This window comes from Papio anubis, chromosome 1, assembly GCF_008728515.1.
Source record: "Papio anubis isolate 15944 chromosome 1, Panubis1.0, whole genome shotgun sequence".
In the NCBI taxonomy this organism is placed as follows: Eukaryota; Metazoa; Chordata; class Mammalia; order Primates; family Cercopithecidae; genus Papio; species Papio anubis.
In genome coordinates, this window is record NC_044976.1 from 82,863,818 (window position 1) to 82,878,798 (window position 14,981).

General features: G+C 39.8%; 2 protein-coding genes across 2 annotated transcripts in view; one reads left to right on the forward strand and one right to left on the reverse strand.

The window, feature by feature from the left end:
• Positions 1 to 295: 295 nt before the first annotated feature.
• Positions 296 to 8,703, reverse strand: GNG5 (G protein subunit gamma 5). Its single transcript, XM_017963053.3, has 3 exons — positions 8,140 to 8,703; positions 3,907 to 4,051; positions 296 to 519 (listed from the first exon to the last, which is right to left on the reverse strand). Exons 1-2 carry the CDS (start codon positions 8,218 to 8,220, stop codon positions 3,926 to 3,928), a joined length of 207 nt encoding a protein of 68 aa, XP_017818542.1. The 5' UTR covers positions 8,221 to 8,703; the 3' UTR covers positions 296 to 519; positions 3,907 to 3,925.
• SPATA1 (spermatogenesis associated 1) overlaps positions 8,386 to 14,981 on the forward strand; it is a 57,774-nt gene continuing 51,178 nt past the window's right edge. The window contains exon 1 of the mRNA XM_031665290.1: positions 8,386 to 8,546. The gene's annotated coding sequence lies outside the window, so the exon portion shown is untranslated. The remainder of the gene's footprint in view (positions 8,547 to 14,981) is intronic.

Here is a 14,981-nt window from a genome sequence, read left to right on the forward strand (position 1 = left end):
GGGAGCTCTTTTTTACCTCATTACATGGTGCTATAGTGCTCCATTCAGGCACTGAAACAAAGTTAGCCCTATAAGTAACTCACGCATGGAAACCTGTAGAACTTAACAGCCTCCTCCTGACCTTACAAGAATAAAGGTGTGCGGTTTACCTTTAATTCCCTAGCAGTCTTGCCAGATGTATGGCATAAAGTCATGTAAGAAGAGCAGGTGGAACAAACTGTACAAACTTAACCCCTTCAGGTGTTCAGAACAGATTAATATACTATGTATTTAATACCAATAATAATGCAAAATATAACTTTCATACTAAGTTTTATTGTATGCTGCCGCCAGTGTATATAAAACAATTACCCTTGTGAAACAGAAATTCATGAAAATTCAGAGAGGTAGATGTTAAGGACTGACAAAAGTAGAAGTTTGTATATTATGGCACATGTGTTACAGGGATAAGCTTTTGTACAGGCTTCAAATGTAGCTCTCTTGAATATTCACTGGATCATAAGGAGTGGTTTGGGAAACCTAAGATAGAAAAAAAAAGGTGAGTTAGGGTAAAGTATCAAAGAATATAGTTTTTAATTTTTTTCATGAATAACCTAAGAGAAACAGGATGGGAAATGCCTATGGTGCAGTAACCAGTAAAATCTTTCCCTTAATTTTCACAACCACTCTGATGTATAAGTCATTCCTGTTTTATAAACAGACTTACAGATTAACTTGCTAAGATTACTGCCAAAATACATTCTGTATATAATAAAAAAAAAAGGTTAATAAAGCTCTCTTAAATCAAGAAAAATCCAAACATCCTTAGAAAAATGAGCAAAAGTATTTAGCAGGGCAGTTTGGCAGAGTCTAGTGAAGTAGAAGATGCAACCACACTTCTAGTTACCTAGATAAACCCAGACATAGAGAAACATGTACAAGGATATTGACTGTATTAGTATTTTAACCACAAAGAACTGAAACACCTAAGTATAACTCCATAAGAGCATGGATAAACGAAGGTTTCTACATATGATGGAATACAAAGCTATAAGTTATGCCTTATGTTTTCTAACCATAAAATATTTCAGTTAAAAGAGTATCAACTAAAAAATTTTAAAAATGAAAGAATATTAAATTTTAAAAAGTGCACCAAAAAATTAAAACATGAGCATACTAACTTTAGGATTATTGATATGGAAAGGTACAAAAGTGTTGAGACATTTTGTAACAAAAATGTTGAAGAGGCATAAACAGAATGCTATGAAAAATGTTTAATCCCACCTAAAATAGTAACAAACAAGACTTAGGGCTCAAGGAAAAAGCATTCTCATGCATTCTCATGTTTCTAGTGGAAGGCCAAAGTATTATATTGACAGGGGATATCAAGTACAACACTGTAAAAATGTTAAATGTTCACTCCTTGACTAATTTTACTTCTAGAAATTTAATAGATGTACTAAGTATATATATATATAGTTGTTCACCAAAATCTTCACCTCACTGTAACCTCAAATTTTGGAAACTTAAATATTCAATGAAGTATAATTCAATCACAGTACAACCATTAAAGATCTTGTTTACAAAGAATATTTAATGAAATAAGAAATTCACCATTTTAAAAAGGCAGAATGAAAAACAGCAAATACTGATCCTTGAATTTTTTTAATTAAAACATTTTCATGGCACCCATAAAATGTTTCATACAAAAACTACCTTAATTTTACATGTGTTTCCTCACTGACAATAAGCCTGTCGTCTTATCTGCATTTTTTGTGCATACATGTTCTACTGATTAAGTTTTTAATCCTGTATTATTTCTTCTGTTTTGTTGTGTGTAAAGAAGGAAAAATTTTAAAAGCTGGAATCTCAAAAAAAAAAAAAATTCCTCTTAAAAGGAAATACAGAGCTGGGCACGGTGGCTCACGCCTGTAATCCCAGCATTTTGGGAGGCTGAGCCGGGCGGATCACCTGAGGTCAGGAGTTTGAGACCAGCCTGACCAACATGGAGAAACCTGTCTCTACTAAAAATACAAAAATCAGCTGGGTGTGGTGGTGTGCACCTGTAATCCTAGTTACTCAGGAAGCTGAGGCAGGAGCACTTGAACCCGGGAGGCAGAGGTTGCAGTGAGCTGAGACTGCCCCATTGCACTCCAGTGATAAAACTATATTTATACACATAACTCCAATGTAGATTCTTTACATTCATGCCACTCAGTGTAGGTCTAGTACTATCAGCATCAGTGTAAGTGGGCAGTTGTAAGCAATGCAAGTTGTAGGGACTCAGTTCAGACCTTCTGAATTCGAATTTGCATTTTAACAAATTGATTTGCATATATTCAAGCTTGAGAAGCAATGCTTTGTTGCCCAATTATTCTTCTCCTAGCCCAAACTGCTTCAAATCTCAATATCCACCAAGCTGTTTTCTTATACTGCTGGGATTAACAGACATTATTTTACCTTCTGGGTTCTTACCCCAGCCATATTTTTAAACTTGAGCCATTCATTTAAACACTTATCTGTAGATTCCTATGAACAAACTAATAAACTATTAACAGCTGCCCAGTATTTTATTCAAATGAAAATAAACCACTCTGTAAAGTGAATACAAGAACTGAGGTTAAAAAAAATCATTAATAAACCATAAAAATATGAAACTTCCAAAAACTACCATGAAGAATTAAATGAATAGTACAAGAAACAAAGAATATTATAATAAACAGTTAAATATGAAAGTGAATTACTTCTTCATGTGCATTTTTGTGCACATGACACCTGTTTTCAAAGGGCTTTTTTTCCCCCGGTATTTCAAAAAACTTAAAACATCTTAACCAATCACTGTATTTACTGGAAACATGTACTCATACAGACTTCCTGGACACTACCAGGTCTACAAAGCTTAATTAAGGAGGGCACAACTATGTAACAAGGTATTTTAGGAAGCAGCTTCCTGGACTTTGGAGAGTCAGAATGTTAGTAAGGGCTGTGTGCCATACACAAAACCTTTTTTTACAAAGTACTATTAGTTTGCCTCTCATAGGTCAATATTGAGTACATTCCCTAACTAAAGTACTAAGAATTTATAAAATGCAGCACCCTTCAGTTACATTTTAAATGATCCAAAACCTTTTTTGTCATATCTCTTAGACTAACATACATTTGTACACATGGCATTTGATCTGGAAGGCACAAATTAATGTACTGAAGCATGCTTTAATAAAGCCAGCAGGGTCTTTAGTTTTAATTCTCTGAAATTCAGTCCACTGTCTGTTTGCCACCAAGAACTCATATACTGCATTTCCTTCATGTTTCATCTTTAATCCAACAAATGAGAACAAAACATAAAGCCTGTTCTACCTCAGTCCAAACGCCTTTACCACACTGGCTTACTCAATTACATCTGATTTTCTCTTGCATTTCCAATTCCCAATCTTTGCTATACTGCTCTACAGCTGGGTTTAGTTAGAGCAATAACATCAGAGTTAATCCAAATCAGTTGGTAGTACTTTAAGTTATCCCCATAAACAATGCAGTTTTTTTAAAAACTGTCTATAAATATTTGCTAGGTACACAAAAAGAAAACTAGTACTTGGGGACTCCCAAGATGCATATGCCATTAGGCCAATGCTCTAAAAAGTGACAGATGGCTTGTTACAGCAGTGGGATTTTGTAGTAACTCTCCTATACCCTCTTTATGGTTATTAAATCCTCTATTTAACCTTCTTATAGTAAAATAGAAACGATTAGCCTTCATGACTACTAAGTCAGCAAGTTTCATGAATCCTTACTTTCCTTGCAAAACAGAAAAATACTGGAAATGGAGGGCCAAAGGAAAGGGCATGGGATGATCTTTTAAGTGCTGCAAAGAAAGAGAAGACTAGTTATTCCTACAATGTGGGTTTTTGGTTTTAATTTAAGGAAACTTACCTTTGAAAGATTCATTTTACTACAAAAAGGAACAGACTTTCTGGGGCCTGAAGGGATTTGTACTTGAAGATACTCCAGTCAGCAGAGGGTCATGTTGAGCATTCTGCAGACAGAATTGTTTCAAGTCTGCAGCTGCCTGGGAAACCTATACATAACAAAGAGGGGAGGGAAGCGCCAGATGGTGAGAACATTTTAATGACGGTTTTCTCAATCTTTGGAAATACTGTACTTCCAATAGAACAGTACTTCTCTTGCTTCAAAAGAAGATACTATATAATAATTGAAGACTTAAGTCATATAGTGAGCTCTTTTTTTTTTTTTTTTTAGACGGAGTCTCACTCTGTGGCCAGGCTGGAGTGCAGTGGTGCGGATCTTGGCTCACTGCAACCTCCCCCTCCTGGATTCAAGCGATTCTCCTGCCTCAGCCTCCTGAGTAGCTGGGACTACAGGCACCTGCCACCACATCCAGCTAATTTTTGTATTTGTAGTGGAGACGGGGTTTCACCATGTTGGCCAGGATGGTCTCGATCTCTTGACCTTGTGATCTGCCCACATTGGCCTCCCAAAGTGCGAGATTACAGGCGTGAGCCACAGCACCCAGCCTAGTGAGCTCTTAATACTTAAAACCAATGCTTGTAAATAAGACTGATTTAAAGTATGTTTTCTTTTGTTTGGTTACTAGAAGCATCAGATGACTGAGTACAAACAGTAGAATTATGTTTATTTTTGCAAAGCACAGCACATCTTAATAATAGGCTGTTCAAGTGCAAACCTGAGGGAACTTAACATCTTGTTTCTTAAAAAAAAAATTAAAGGTTAAACAAAAAGCAATAACATTCTAGCAAACTATTATTTTGTCTTGAAAGCAGTATTACTGGAAAAATGCTACTGTGAATGAACATAATGTGGGATAGCACATAATTTAGAAACGCAAACACTATAAGAATGCATTCAGTATACTGATCCTCAAATTTATCAGACCCTTATACTGTTGCATTTAAACTAAAACAAATTAAAAGAGGCATGCATTCTTTCACTTAGACATCTACTATTTCTATATATTCTGCTAAGGTGATGTAGGATATAAACAAAATAACCATAAAGCCATAGAAGTTCCTTAAGTCCTGTTTGAGTGGCTCTGTATATGTATATTAACACTTAAATCATATTTAAGTCAATAGTTTCTTAAAGGCAGGCTGCTCAGAAAAACTGTTAAATTGATGTTTGCTATCAGCCTTTCAGTCACATGACACTGGGCAGAAATCTGTCACTGTCTAGTTTAATAACATTAAAATAGTTGATGGTACACAAATACCAAAACAATGAACTGAACCGTTCAGACGTGGAACATGAATAAAACATGCCCGAAATGCATCTAATATCTGAAGTCTTGAACTGAGATTTAAGAAGTGGGAGAAATACTCATTTATTTTATTCTCAGTCTTTACCGCAAGGAGGCTGGGAGCAGGTGTCCAGTCCATCCAGCTGGATATGTGACCTTAGGGAATTAATAGCATCACAAATGCTCTCTATACCAAGAACCCCTGCAGATTACAGCTGTACCTCCAACCTGATAAAATAATTCATCATCCTAAGATGAATCTAAACGCTTATCGAATCTATTTGTGTGTCTGGCTTATACAACAGTCCAGGGTAATGAGTTCCATAGGTTTAATAGCTCCTATGTAAAAGAAGTATTTTTACAAATGACTAAACCCCCTCATCCCCTCCCTTCCAAAAGAAGTGTAGCTAAAGTAGGGGAACAGTGGTGTCCTTTTTCACCAAATATTGTAACAATGTTTAGTGTTTAGTGTTGTAACAATGTTTAGTGTTCCTATTAACCAGCAGGAAGCATAAAGAGTACCTGTTAATTTTCTATTTAAAGTGTAGGTGGGGTCCAATGTAACTCCCTTTCACAAGTTCCAAGCACCACTATGTGCTGCATATACTTAAGGCACTGAGAATACATAACAGCCAGAGAGAGCCCCGTTGTTAAGGAGCTGACAGTTAAGAGAAAATGACAGACAAGGTGCTCTGTAGTAAAATGAGTAATTGGTTAGATGGTGACTGGGTGCCCACCTAAGGGAAGGTGTCTGAGGTGACATTGAAGCTGAGATCTCAATGACAAGAGATCCAACCAAATAACCATCAGTGAGAAACAGCATTCCAAACAGTGAGGAAAGCTGAGACAAAGACTCTAAAACTGGAACAAGCTGCTAGCCCCCAAGGCACTGTAACAATCACCATCCAGGAGGTTGAAACCCTGTAATCCTGGCCTAATTTTTAGTGCCCCTTTTCACTCTCAAAAATGTCCTGACCTACCTATGACAGTTTGTCAAGCACTTACGATAAGTTCTATCAACTGTACTCAAAGGTTAAAAGATTGTAGTTTAAAAATCTCAGAAAAAATCACGTAGCCCAGTCATTGATAAAACAGATACCCAATGTTAAACCACATTTAGCAACATATCTAAAGAAAAGCTCATTAAAAAGTCCCAAAGGGGATGCTCCCCTTCTTGCTACAGCCTTAACATCAGGCAGTTAACTCCAAAACCAAATCATTTCTGGTGCCTTTAATGATCCCGACCAGAACCAGAAGGTTACTGAAGATTTAGGTAGGATCGGTTTTGGGGGATTAGGGGAGCAGCAGCTAGGGTTTCCAAAGTAAAGTTCTTGGAGTATTTTATTCTGAAGACCTCATGTCATTTTCTTTGGAGACTAAGTATGTACAATTTATTGCTTTCACTATCCCGCCCCATTTTTTCTTTCTTGGTCCATCCTATCTGTGATAAAGGCATCCCTGAATGATATATAATGGTTAATAAATGATTTCGAATTTCAGAGCCAAATCCAGCCAAGACTCACTAGAAGCCACTGTGATGAGGTAAGAATTGGGAGAGTAGAGAAATAGATTCCAAACTTCAGTGAGGTCTACAGCACTTCAAGGACTCTAAGTGAGGGGGATCCCACACCAAGACGAATGAGAATTTCTCTTCCCTTCTGAGTTGACCACAACTGAGTAAGCTAGGTCCCTCACATTTCTAGTTAACAAAGCTAAATGGGAGACCCTCTCTCAGGGGGATCCTACAACAAGACGACTGAGAATTTCCCTTCCCTTTTGAGGTGACCACGACTGAGTAAGCTAGGTCTCTGACATTTCCAGTTAAGAAAGCTTAGAGACCCTACCTCTCTCACTCCACAAAACATTTCAGGAAGTAATAAAGACTAGCCTGGTGAGTATAAAATCAAATCATCTTAGGAACTGGCTGCTTTTAACAGGGCACATGATTTACATTCTTGTTTCTTTTTTTAACTGCAGAAGTGTTTCACATGTAGCCTGACCTATTGTACCAGAAAGAAGCCAATCCATTCAGGACTGTAAAAATCAGGAAATACTTAGAACAGCACTTGAATGTCAAGTTGTTCTATCAACACAGACAAAACGCTTTTGCTCCCAAAGTACCCCAAGACAAGGCCAATACTAACCAGACTACAAAATAAGACCAATAATTACCCACAATAATCATTTTCTCGGGCATGCGGACCAGTCGATACCCCCAAGGTCAAATACGAGCAAACTGTGCCATAGGTATGAAATGCACGCTTTGTTCGAGGTTGTACGGGGCACTAACCGGAACTTCACACTCCAGGATCGTGTCGAAAAATGCTTCTTTAATCCATAGTTTAAGTTATGCAATAATTCGCTTAAAAGTATGTGTTCAATGGACAAGAGAAGTTGAAGGTAAGAATTTAATACTAAAGGAAGTAGGTTTGGGAAAGATAAAATGGGGGGAGAAAAGTCTGCTCTGAATCAAAAGTCGGAAAATACCCTGTCCGATGAGAAACAGGAGGCTGGCGAAGTGGGAAAGGAAGGGTGCGGACGGCGCGCGGAGGCGCAGCTGTTGGCGAGACCAGCCGAGAAGCCGGCCAAGGGAGGTAGAGAGGGAGGAGGACCGGAATGTGGGCCACGGTTCAGCCCAGGGGCCAGCCCTCCTCGGAAAGTCCTGGGGCGGAAGGGCGAACTAATCGTCCCCCCAAAACACAGCCTAGACCCACGCGGCGCCTTCTCTGCCGCTCCCCGATCGCCGCCGCCGAGCGCGCGTCTTCTCAGGGGAAGCGAGGGCCGGCGCGTGTCCCGCCCGCCCCCGCCAGCTGGGCCGCCGGATCCCACCCGCCGCTGCTGCCGCCGCCGCCGCCGCCTTCCTCCCGCCTCGGCCGCCCGCCCTCGCTCACTTTGACGCGGTTGAGCCCGGCCTCCAACCGGAGCTGTTGAACCACTTTCTTCATAGCGGCAACGCTGGAGGAGCCAGACATGGTGCACACGACGGCCGGGCCGATTCGTGGGTCGGTGGGTCGTGGGCCGTGGGTCGGAGGGGCCAGACAACTAAGCAGCGCGCGGCGGGGGCGGGGCTCCGAACTTTGTCTCTAAGTTTCCGGTTTTGTGCTCAGCGGCTCCACCCTCGATGCGCATGCGCGCCTTTCCCACCCTCTGTTCCGGCTCCTCACCAGGCCAGGAGCGCGAGCCTGGAGGAGGGGGAGGAGAAGGGGCGGAGCAGTCGGTGGGCGCGGCTGCCGGGGAGGCGAGCGCGACTGGACTGTTAAGTTCCCCTTTCCTCTGCAGAGGGACCGATTAGGGAGAGGTAAGGAGACAGCTCATCGTTAGCCGCTAAGACCTAAGAGGGGGTCTGAAGAGGGCCAGTGAGGGAAGTCAGAGCTGTGGGAGTTTCTAAAAGGTCCGGCGGCGGGTGACGAGGAGGTCTCAGTTTTCCTCTGAGAGTTTGTGGGAGGGGTTGAGGGAAGTGAGGGGAGATGCCCACCGAAGCGTAGGAGCTACTATGCACCCGGCGTGAGTCACCCGCACACCCCCGCCCCGTACAGGCGTGTCTCTCTGTGATCCTAGTTTGGCCAACAGGCATTCTCAGTTCCACCCCCAACCCCCAGTCCGGCTGACACGAGGCGGAGGGAAGACGCGGAGGTCGCTGTCGCCTACCCAGCGGAGCCGGGCAGGCGGGGAACAGGGGCGCTGATTCGCTGGAGAAAGGACCTTCTCGAGGTTTGACTTGACTGGCTTCTTAGCTCTTGAATCGGTTTTTCTGAAGGAGATTGTGAAGAAGCCAAGGTGCTGGCTGAAGATTACACCTGTCTACTCTGTTACCCATTTACTCTGGAGAATTAACACTTATTGTACTTTTTAAAATAAAACTTGTTTTGGTGTTTCCGGAAAGTTTGTTTTTTAGTATTTCCGTTGTAATTTATTACCTCTTGCTTGAAATTGAGTCCCAAAGGAGTTTTTAGGAGAGAGGGTAGAATCTAACCAAACAAAATAGGCTCAGCCAGCCAGTCAGTACGTCTTTCTTTCATCCATGGAAATGTGTGTGTGATGTCACAGCACTAAGGGCAGATGTTTCCTATTTCTTTTGGGGTAGTCAGTCTCCGAATGCGCTGATGTTTTCCATTAATGTGAATAATTTCATCATTAATGGATTTCAAATTTTTTATTAGCGAAGCATGTGTAATTGCGCTGGTCAACAAAATCTAAATTACTTGCTCAACAGTTTATATCAGTTCGCAAAAATGTACATCGTAAGTTTAGCATCTTTCTTAATTCGTACGGATGTAATTAATGATTGGGGTTAAAACCAGGGTTTGAATTCTGGCTCTGCTACTTATGGTATTCTTGGGCAAGCTACTTAAATTACTGGGGCTTTATTTCCTTATTTCAAAATAAATTATAAAGCTTCGTAGAGTTGTTTTTCAGAATGAAATGACATTATATATAAAAAGAATATGAAAGCTATCTCAATAAATATTGTCTTTTTCCAAAAGGGATTATAATTATTTTACCTTTGGTGCTTTGTTGACTGTGTAATGCTAAAACGTCATTCACACTTTACAGGTTTGTAAGATTAAACACAAGTATCTTTATTAAAGAATGATCTATTTTACAGTACTTGTAAAATGTATCACTGAACTCTTAGAACTGCGGAATGTTAATGCTGGAAGAGATTTTAGGGAATATATGGTCCAATAATTACTTCTGTGAGGGAGACTGTTGAGGAATAAACAGTGTTTTAGGCCAAAACAGTTTCAGAAAAAAAAAAAATTTATTGCTTTTTTATTAACTGCTGCATTGGGAAACCGCAGACTGGACTGCTGTCTCAAACACTAGATATTATTATTTGTAGCGTGTGTTTAAAGATTCTATTTAGGATACAAAAGAAAAAAAAACCATTGAGGCCGGGTGCGGTGGCTCACGCCTGTAATCCCAGCACTTTAGTAGGCCCAGGCAGGCGGATCACAAGGTGGAGATTGAGACCATCCTGGTCAACGTGGTGAAACCTCGTCTCTACTAAAAAATACTAAAATTAGCCGGGCGTGGTGACACACGCCTGTAGTCCCAGCTACCCAGGAGGCTTGATGCAGGAGAATCACTTGAACCTGGGAGGCAGAGGTTGCAGTGAGCCGAGATGGCGCCACTGCACTCCAGCCTGGGGACAGAGCGAGACTCCATCTCAAAAAAAAAAAAAAAAGAAACCATTGAGATAACTGTAAGTTCTGTTGCATCTGAAGTGATTACCAGTAAATATACTTTATGAACTATCTGTATCTCTTAAATTTTTGTTTAGGAGATGTCCTTTGACCTTCCACAATGATCTAAAACATTTCAAACATGTTTCCAACTGTACAGACATAGATGCTCACCCTTCAGTTGGTTGAAGACTGGCCTGTTGTAAAAACAATTTGTCACCAAGAGGATTCTTGTAGCAATAAATGGCAAGAAAAGACAACCAAGTAAGCTGTCACTTTATGTTTTGTCAGCAGAGCACTGTCAATTTAAATTTACCTGAGATCTTCACCTTATCAATTAATACCCTAAGTTCTTTAGTTCACTAGGTCTAAATTCAGAATTTGAATAAATAAGATTCACATGCCTTACTTTGTAGTTTAACTAAAAGCAATCCCTTCAAAGGAGGATTTCACAATTCTGACTTCTTTCTCAAAGAATGAGCTTACACTGTTTTTATAATGGCTAAGGAAATTGAAGTTTGGAGAAGAAAATATATACAGTAGCTGCAAGTAAAATACTTACGAATTAACCAAGGAAGTTAAAGATCTCTACAATGAAAACCATAAATACTGCATGTTCATGTATTGGAAGATTCAGTATAGTTAAAATGTCTCTAATACCCAAAGCAATCTGCATTCAGTGCAATCTCTATCAAAATACCCATGACATTCTTCGCAGAAGTATTTTTAAAAATCCTAAAACTTACACAGAACCATAAAACACCCAGAGTCACCAAAGTTACCCTGAGCAAAAAATAGAAATGGAGGAATCATGTTACCTGACCTCAAATTATGCAACAGAGCTATAGTAGCCAAAACAGCATGGTAACTGGCATAAAAACAGACACACAGACCAGTAGAACAGACTAGAGAACCCAGAAACAAATTCATTCACCTGCAGTGAACTCGTTTTTTACAAAGGTGCCAAGAACATACATTGGAGAAAGGACAGTCCCTTCAATAAATGGTGCTGGGAAAACTGAATATCCATATTAGAAGAATGAAACTGGATCTCTCTCCTCATATACCAAAATCAAATCAAAATGGGTTAAAGACTTAAATTTAAGACCTCAAACTATGAAACTACTATAAGAAAACATTGGGGTGAGGCATGGTGGCTCACACCTGTAATCCCAGCACTTTGGGAGGCCGAGGCGGGTGGATCACCTGAGGTCAGGAGTTTCAGGCCAGCCTGACCAACATGTAGTGAAACCTTGTCTCTACTAAGAATACAAAAATTAGCTGGGCATAGTGGCGCACACCTGTAGTCGCAGCTACTTGGGAAGCTGAGGCAAGAGAATCACTTGAATCCGGGAGTCAGAGATTGCAGTTAGCTGAGATCATGCCATTGCACTCCAGCCTGGGCGACAGAGTGAGACTCCAGCTCTCAAAAAGGGAAAAGAAAACATTGGAGAAACTTTCCAGTACATTGGATTGGGTAAAGATTTTTTGAATAATGCCCTACAAGCACAGGCAACCAAAGCAAAAATGAACAAATGGGATTACATCAAGTTAAAAACCTGCACAGGACCAGGCATGGTGGCTTACGCTTGTAATCCCAGCACTTTGAGAGGCTGAAACAGGTGGATTGCTTGAACCCAGGAGTTTGATAACAGCCTGGGCAACATGGCAAAGCCAAAACCCCATCTTTACAAAAATACAAAAAGTAGCTGGGCATGGTGGCATGTACCTGTGATCCCAGCTACTTGGTGACCCACAGAGATCAAGGCTGCAGTGAGCTGTGATCATGCCGCTGCATTCCAGCATGGGCAACAGAGAAGCCCTGTCTCAAAAAAATAAAAAATAAAAATGAAAACCTTCTGCACTACAAAGGAAACAATCAGCAAAGTGAAGAGATAAGTCACAGAATGGGAAGAAATATTTGCAAACTATTCATCTGCTAAAGGATTTATAACCAGAATATATAAGGAGCTCAACTATATAGGAAAAAAAATCTAACAATCCACTTTAAAAATGGGCAAAAATGCTGAATAAACACTTTTCAAAAGAAGACTTACAAATGGCAAACAGGTATATGAAAAGGTGTTCCAACATCACTGATCATCAGGAGAAATGCAAATCAAAACTACGATGAGATATCATCTCTCCTCAAAGTGGCTTTTATGCAAAAGATAGACAATAACAAATGCTGGTGAGGATGTGGAGAAAAGGGAACCCTTGTACACTGTTGGTGAGAATGTAAATTAGTACCACCACTATGGAGACCAACTTGGAGGTTTCTCAAAAAAACTAAAAATAGAGCTTCAGTATGTCCCAGGAATCCCACCGCTAGTTATAGACCCAAAAGAAAAGAAACCAGTATATCGAGGTATCTGCACTCCCTTGTTTACTGCAGCACTATTCACAATAGCCAAGATTTAAAAGCAGCCTAAGCGTCTATCAACAGATGAATGAGTAAACAAAATGTGGTACAAATAAACAATGGAGTACCATTCTGCCATAAAAAAGAATGAGATTATCTCATTTGCAACCACATGGATAGAACTGGAGGTCATTATGTTAAGTGAAAAAACCAGGTGCAGAAACACAAACTTCACATGTTCTCACTTATTTGGCAGTAAAAAATAAAACAATTGAACTCATAGAGATAGTAGAATGATGGTTACCAGAGGCTGGGAAGAGTAGTAGGGTGGGAACTGGGGATGGTTAATGGGTACAGAAATATTAAGTTAGATAAAGTGAATAAAATCTAGTATTTGATAGCACAAAAGGGTGATTATAGTCAACAATAATTAAACATTTTAAAATAAGAGTATAATTTGATTTTTTGTAACACAAAGAAAGGATAAATGCTTGAGGTCATGGATACACTATTTACCCTGATGTGATTTTCACACATTGTATGCCTGTATCAAAATATTTCATGTACCCATAAATATATACACCTACTACATGCCCACAAAAATTACAAAGTAAAAGAAACCTAACTCTATAATTCCTTTTCCAACATAGATTCTAACCCTATATCATTCTGTTACTCTCTGGGAGACCCTCCCCCACTCTAAAATGTCCTTATATTTCCTGAGAAGGTTTCAAATCAAGACAAGTATGCCATTTTGTCTACATTAGGACCTGTCTAGAAAACAAACCTCATTCCTCAATTGGTTCCACAAGTCTAACTACTATAAATGCTTGTGGATTCTGGAGTGCCCTCAGGCATTTCAGGCTTTTTTTCTTTTTTCTTTTTTTTGAGATGGAGTTTTGCTGTTGTTGCCCAGGCTAGAGTGCAATGGTGTGATCTCAACTCACGGCAACCTCTGCCTCCTGGGTTCAAGCAAGTTTCCTACCTCAGCCTCCCGAGTAGCTGGGATTACAGGCATGCGCCACTATGCCTGACTAATTTTGTGTTTTTACCAGAGACGGAGTTCACCATGTGGGTCAGGCTGGTCTCAAACTCCTGACCTCAGGTGATCCACCCGCCTCAGCCTCCCAAAGTGCTGGGATTATAGGCATGGGCGACCGCACCCGGCCTCATTTCAGGCATTTTAATCTATTTACCTAAGATAGGTTACCCTTTAAATTGATTAGAATTTTATTTACAGCTTAACCAGGAACCAAATAAAGCAGAACTCCCAGGACATATACATAACCTGAATCTATCCTGATCAGATAGACTTCATGCCTTGGTGATTTAAGAATCAGGAATTATGTGAAAAAAATACTCCCATCATCTGTCATAAAGTTAACTGTATTCTGATTTTTTTATTCCAGAATGTAAGTTTCCCTTTCACTTGTTGCATTCCCTGAGCAATCAAGTAATCAAAACATTTTAGAGCTGCAAAGGATTTTGAAGAGTTCAAGTCACTTACCACTAAGAAACTGACACTTGAACCAGTGAATGGTTTTATAGGTTATAAGGGACCAGAAATCTGCTTTTCTGGCTCCCAATCAATCTGATTACCTTGTGTGAGATTCTACTTTATTAATATATTTAAACATAGCCCATGTCAGCATTTAGGATTTTCTAAAGTACATTGAGCAATCTTTGTATGCCGTATTATCAAATCAAACAGGAAATAAAAATTACTAGAATCCTTATTTCTGGAAACTGAGTAAGTATCAGAAGTTCTTAAGCTTGATTTTCAGCTCTGCTACTGACACTGAAAATCATTTTGGAAAAGTGCAGAGAAAACATAATGGGTAGATATTTTGAAAGGAGGGACTAGATCAGAGATGGCAGATAGGTTATACATCCACCAAGAGTTACTCCTTCTCAAACCCATAGTTGACTGTGGTAATTCGATTCTATACTATTTCCTACTGAGATGTAGCCTTGGGATCCTACTTAGTAATTCACTTCTAGATAGTCAGTACCAGTTGATGGGAATTAGCATGCAAGATAAAATTGATTTTCCATTCCTGGCAGTAGAGTTGTAAAGCAAAATTATGCAGTAAATGAAAGATTAGACAGGAACTTAATAGTCACTTTATTTTTGGTTATTGAGATATCAGTCTCCTTTCATTTGAATTGTTGGCATCGTTTTGTT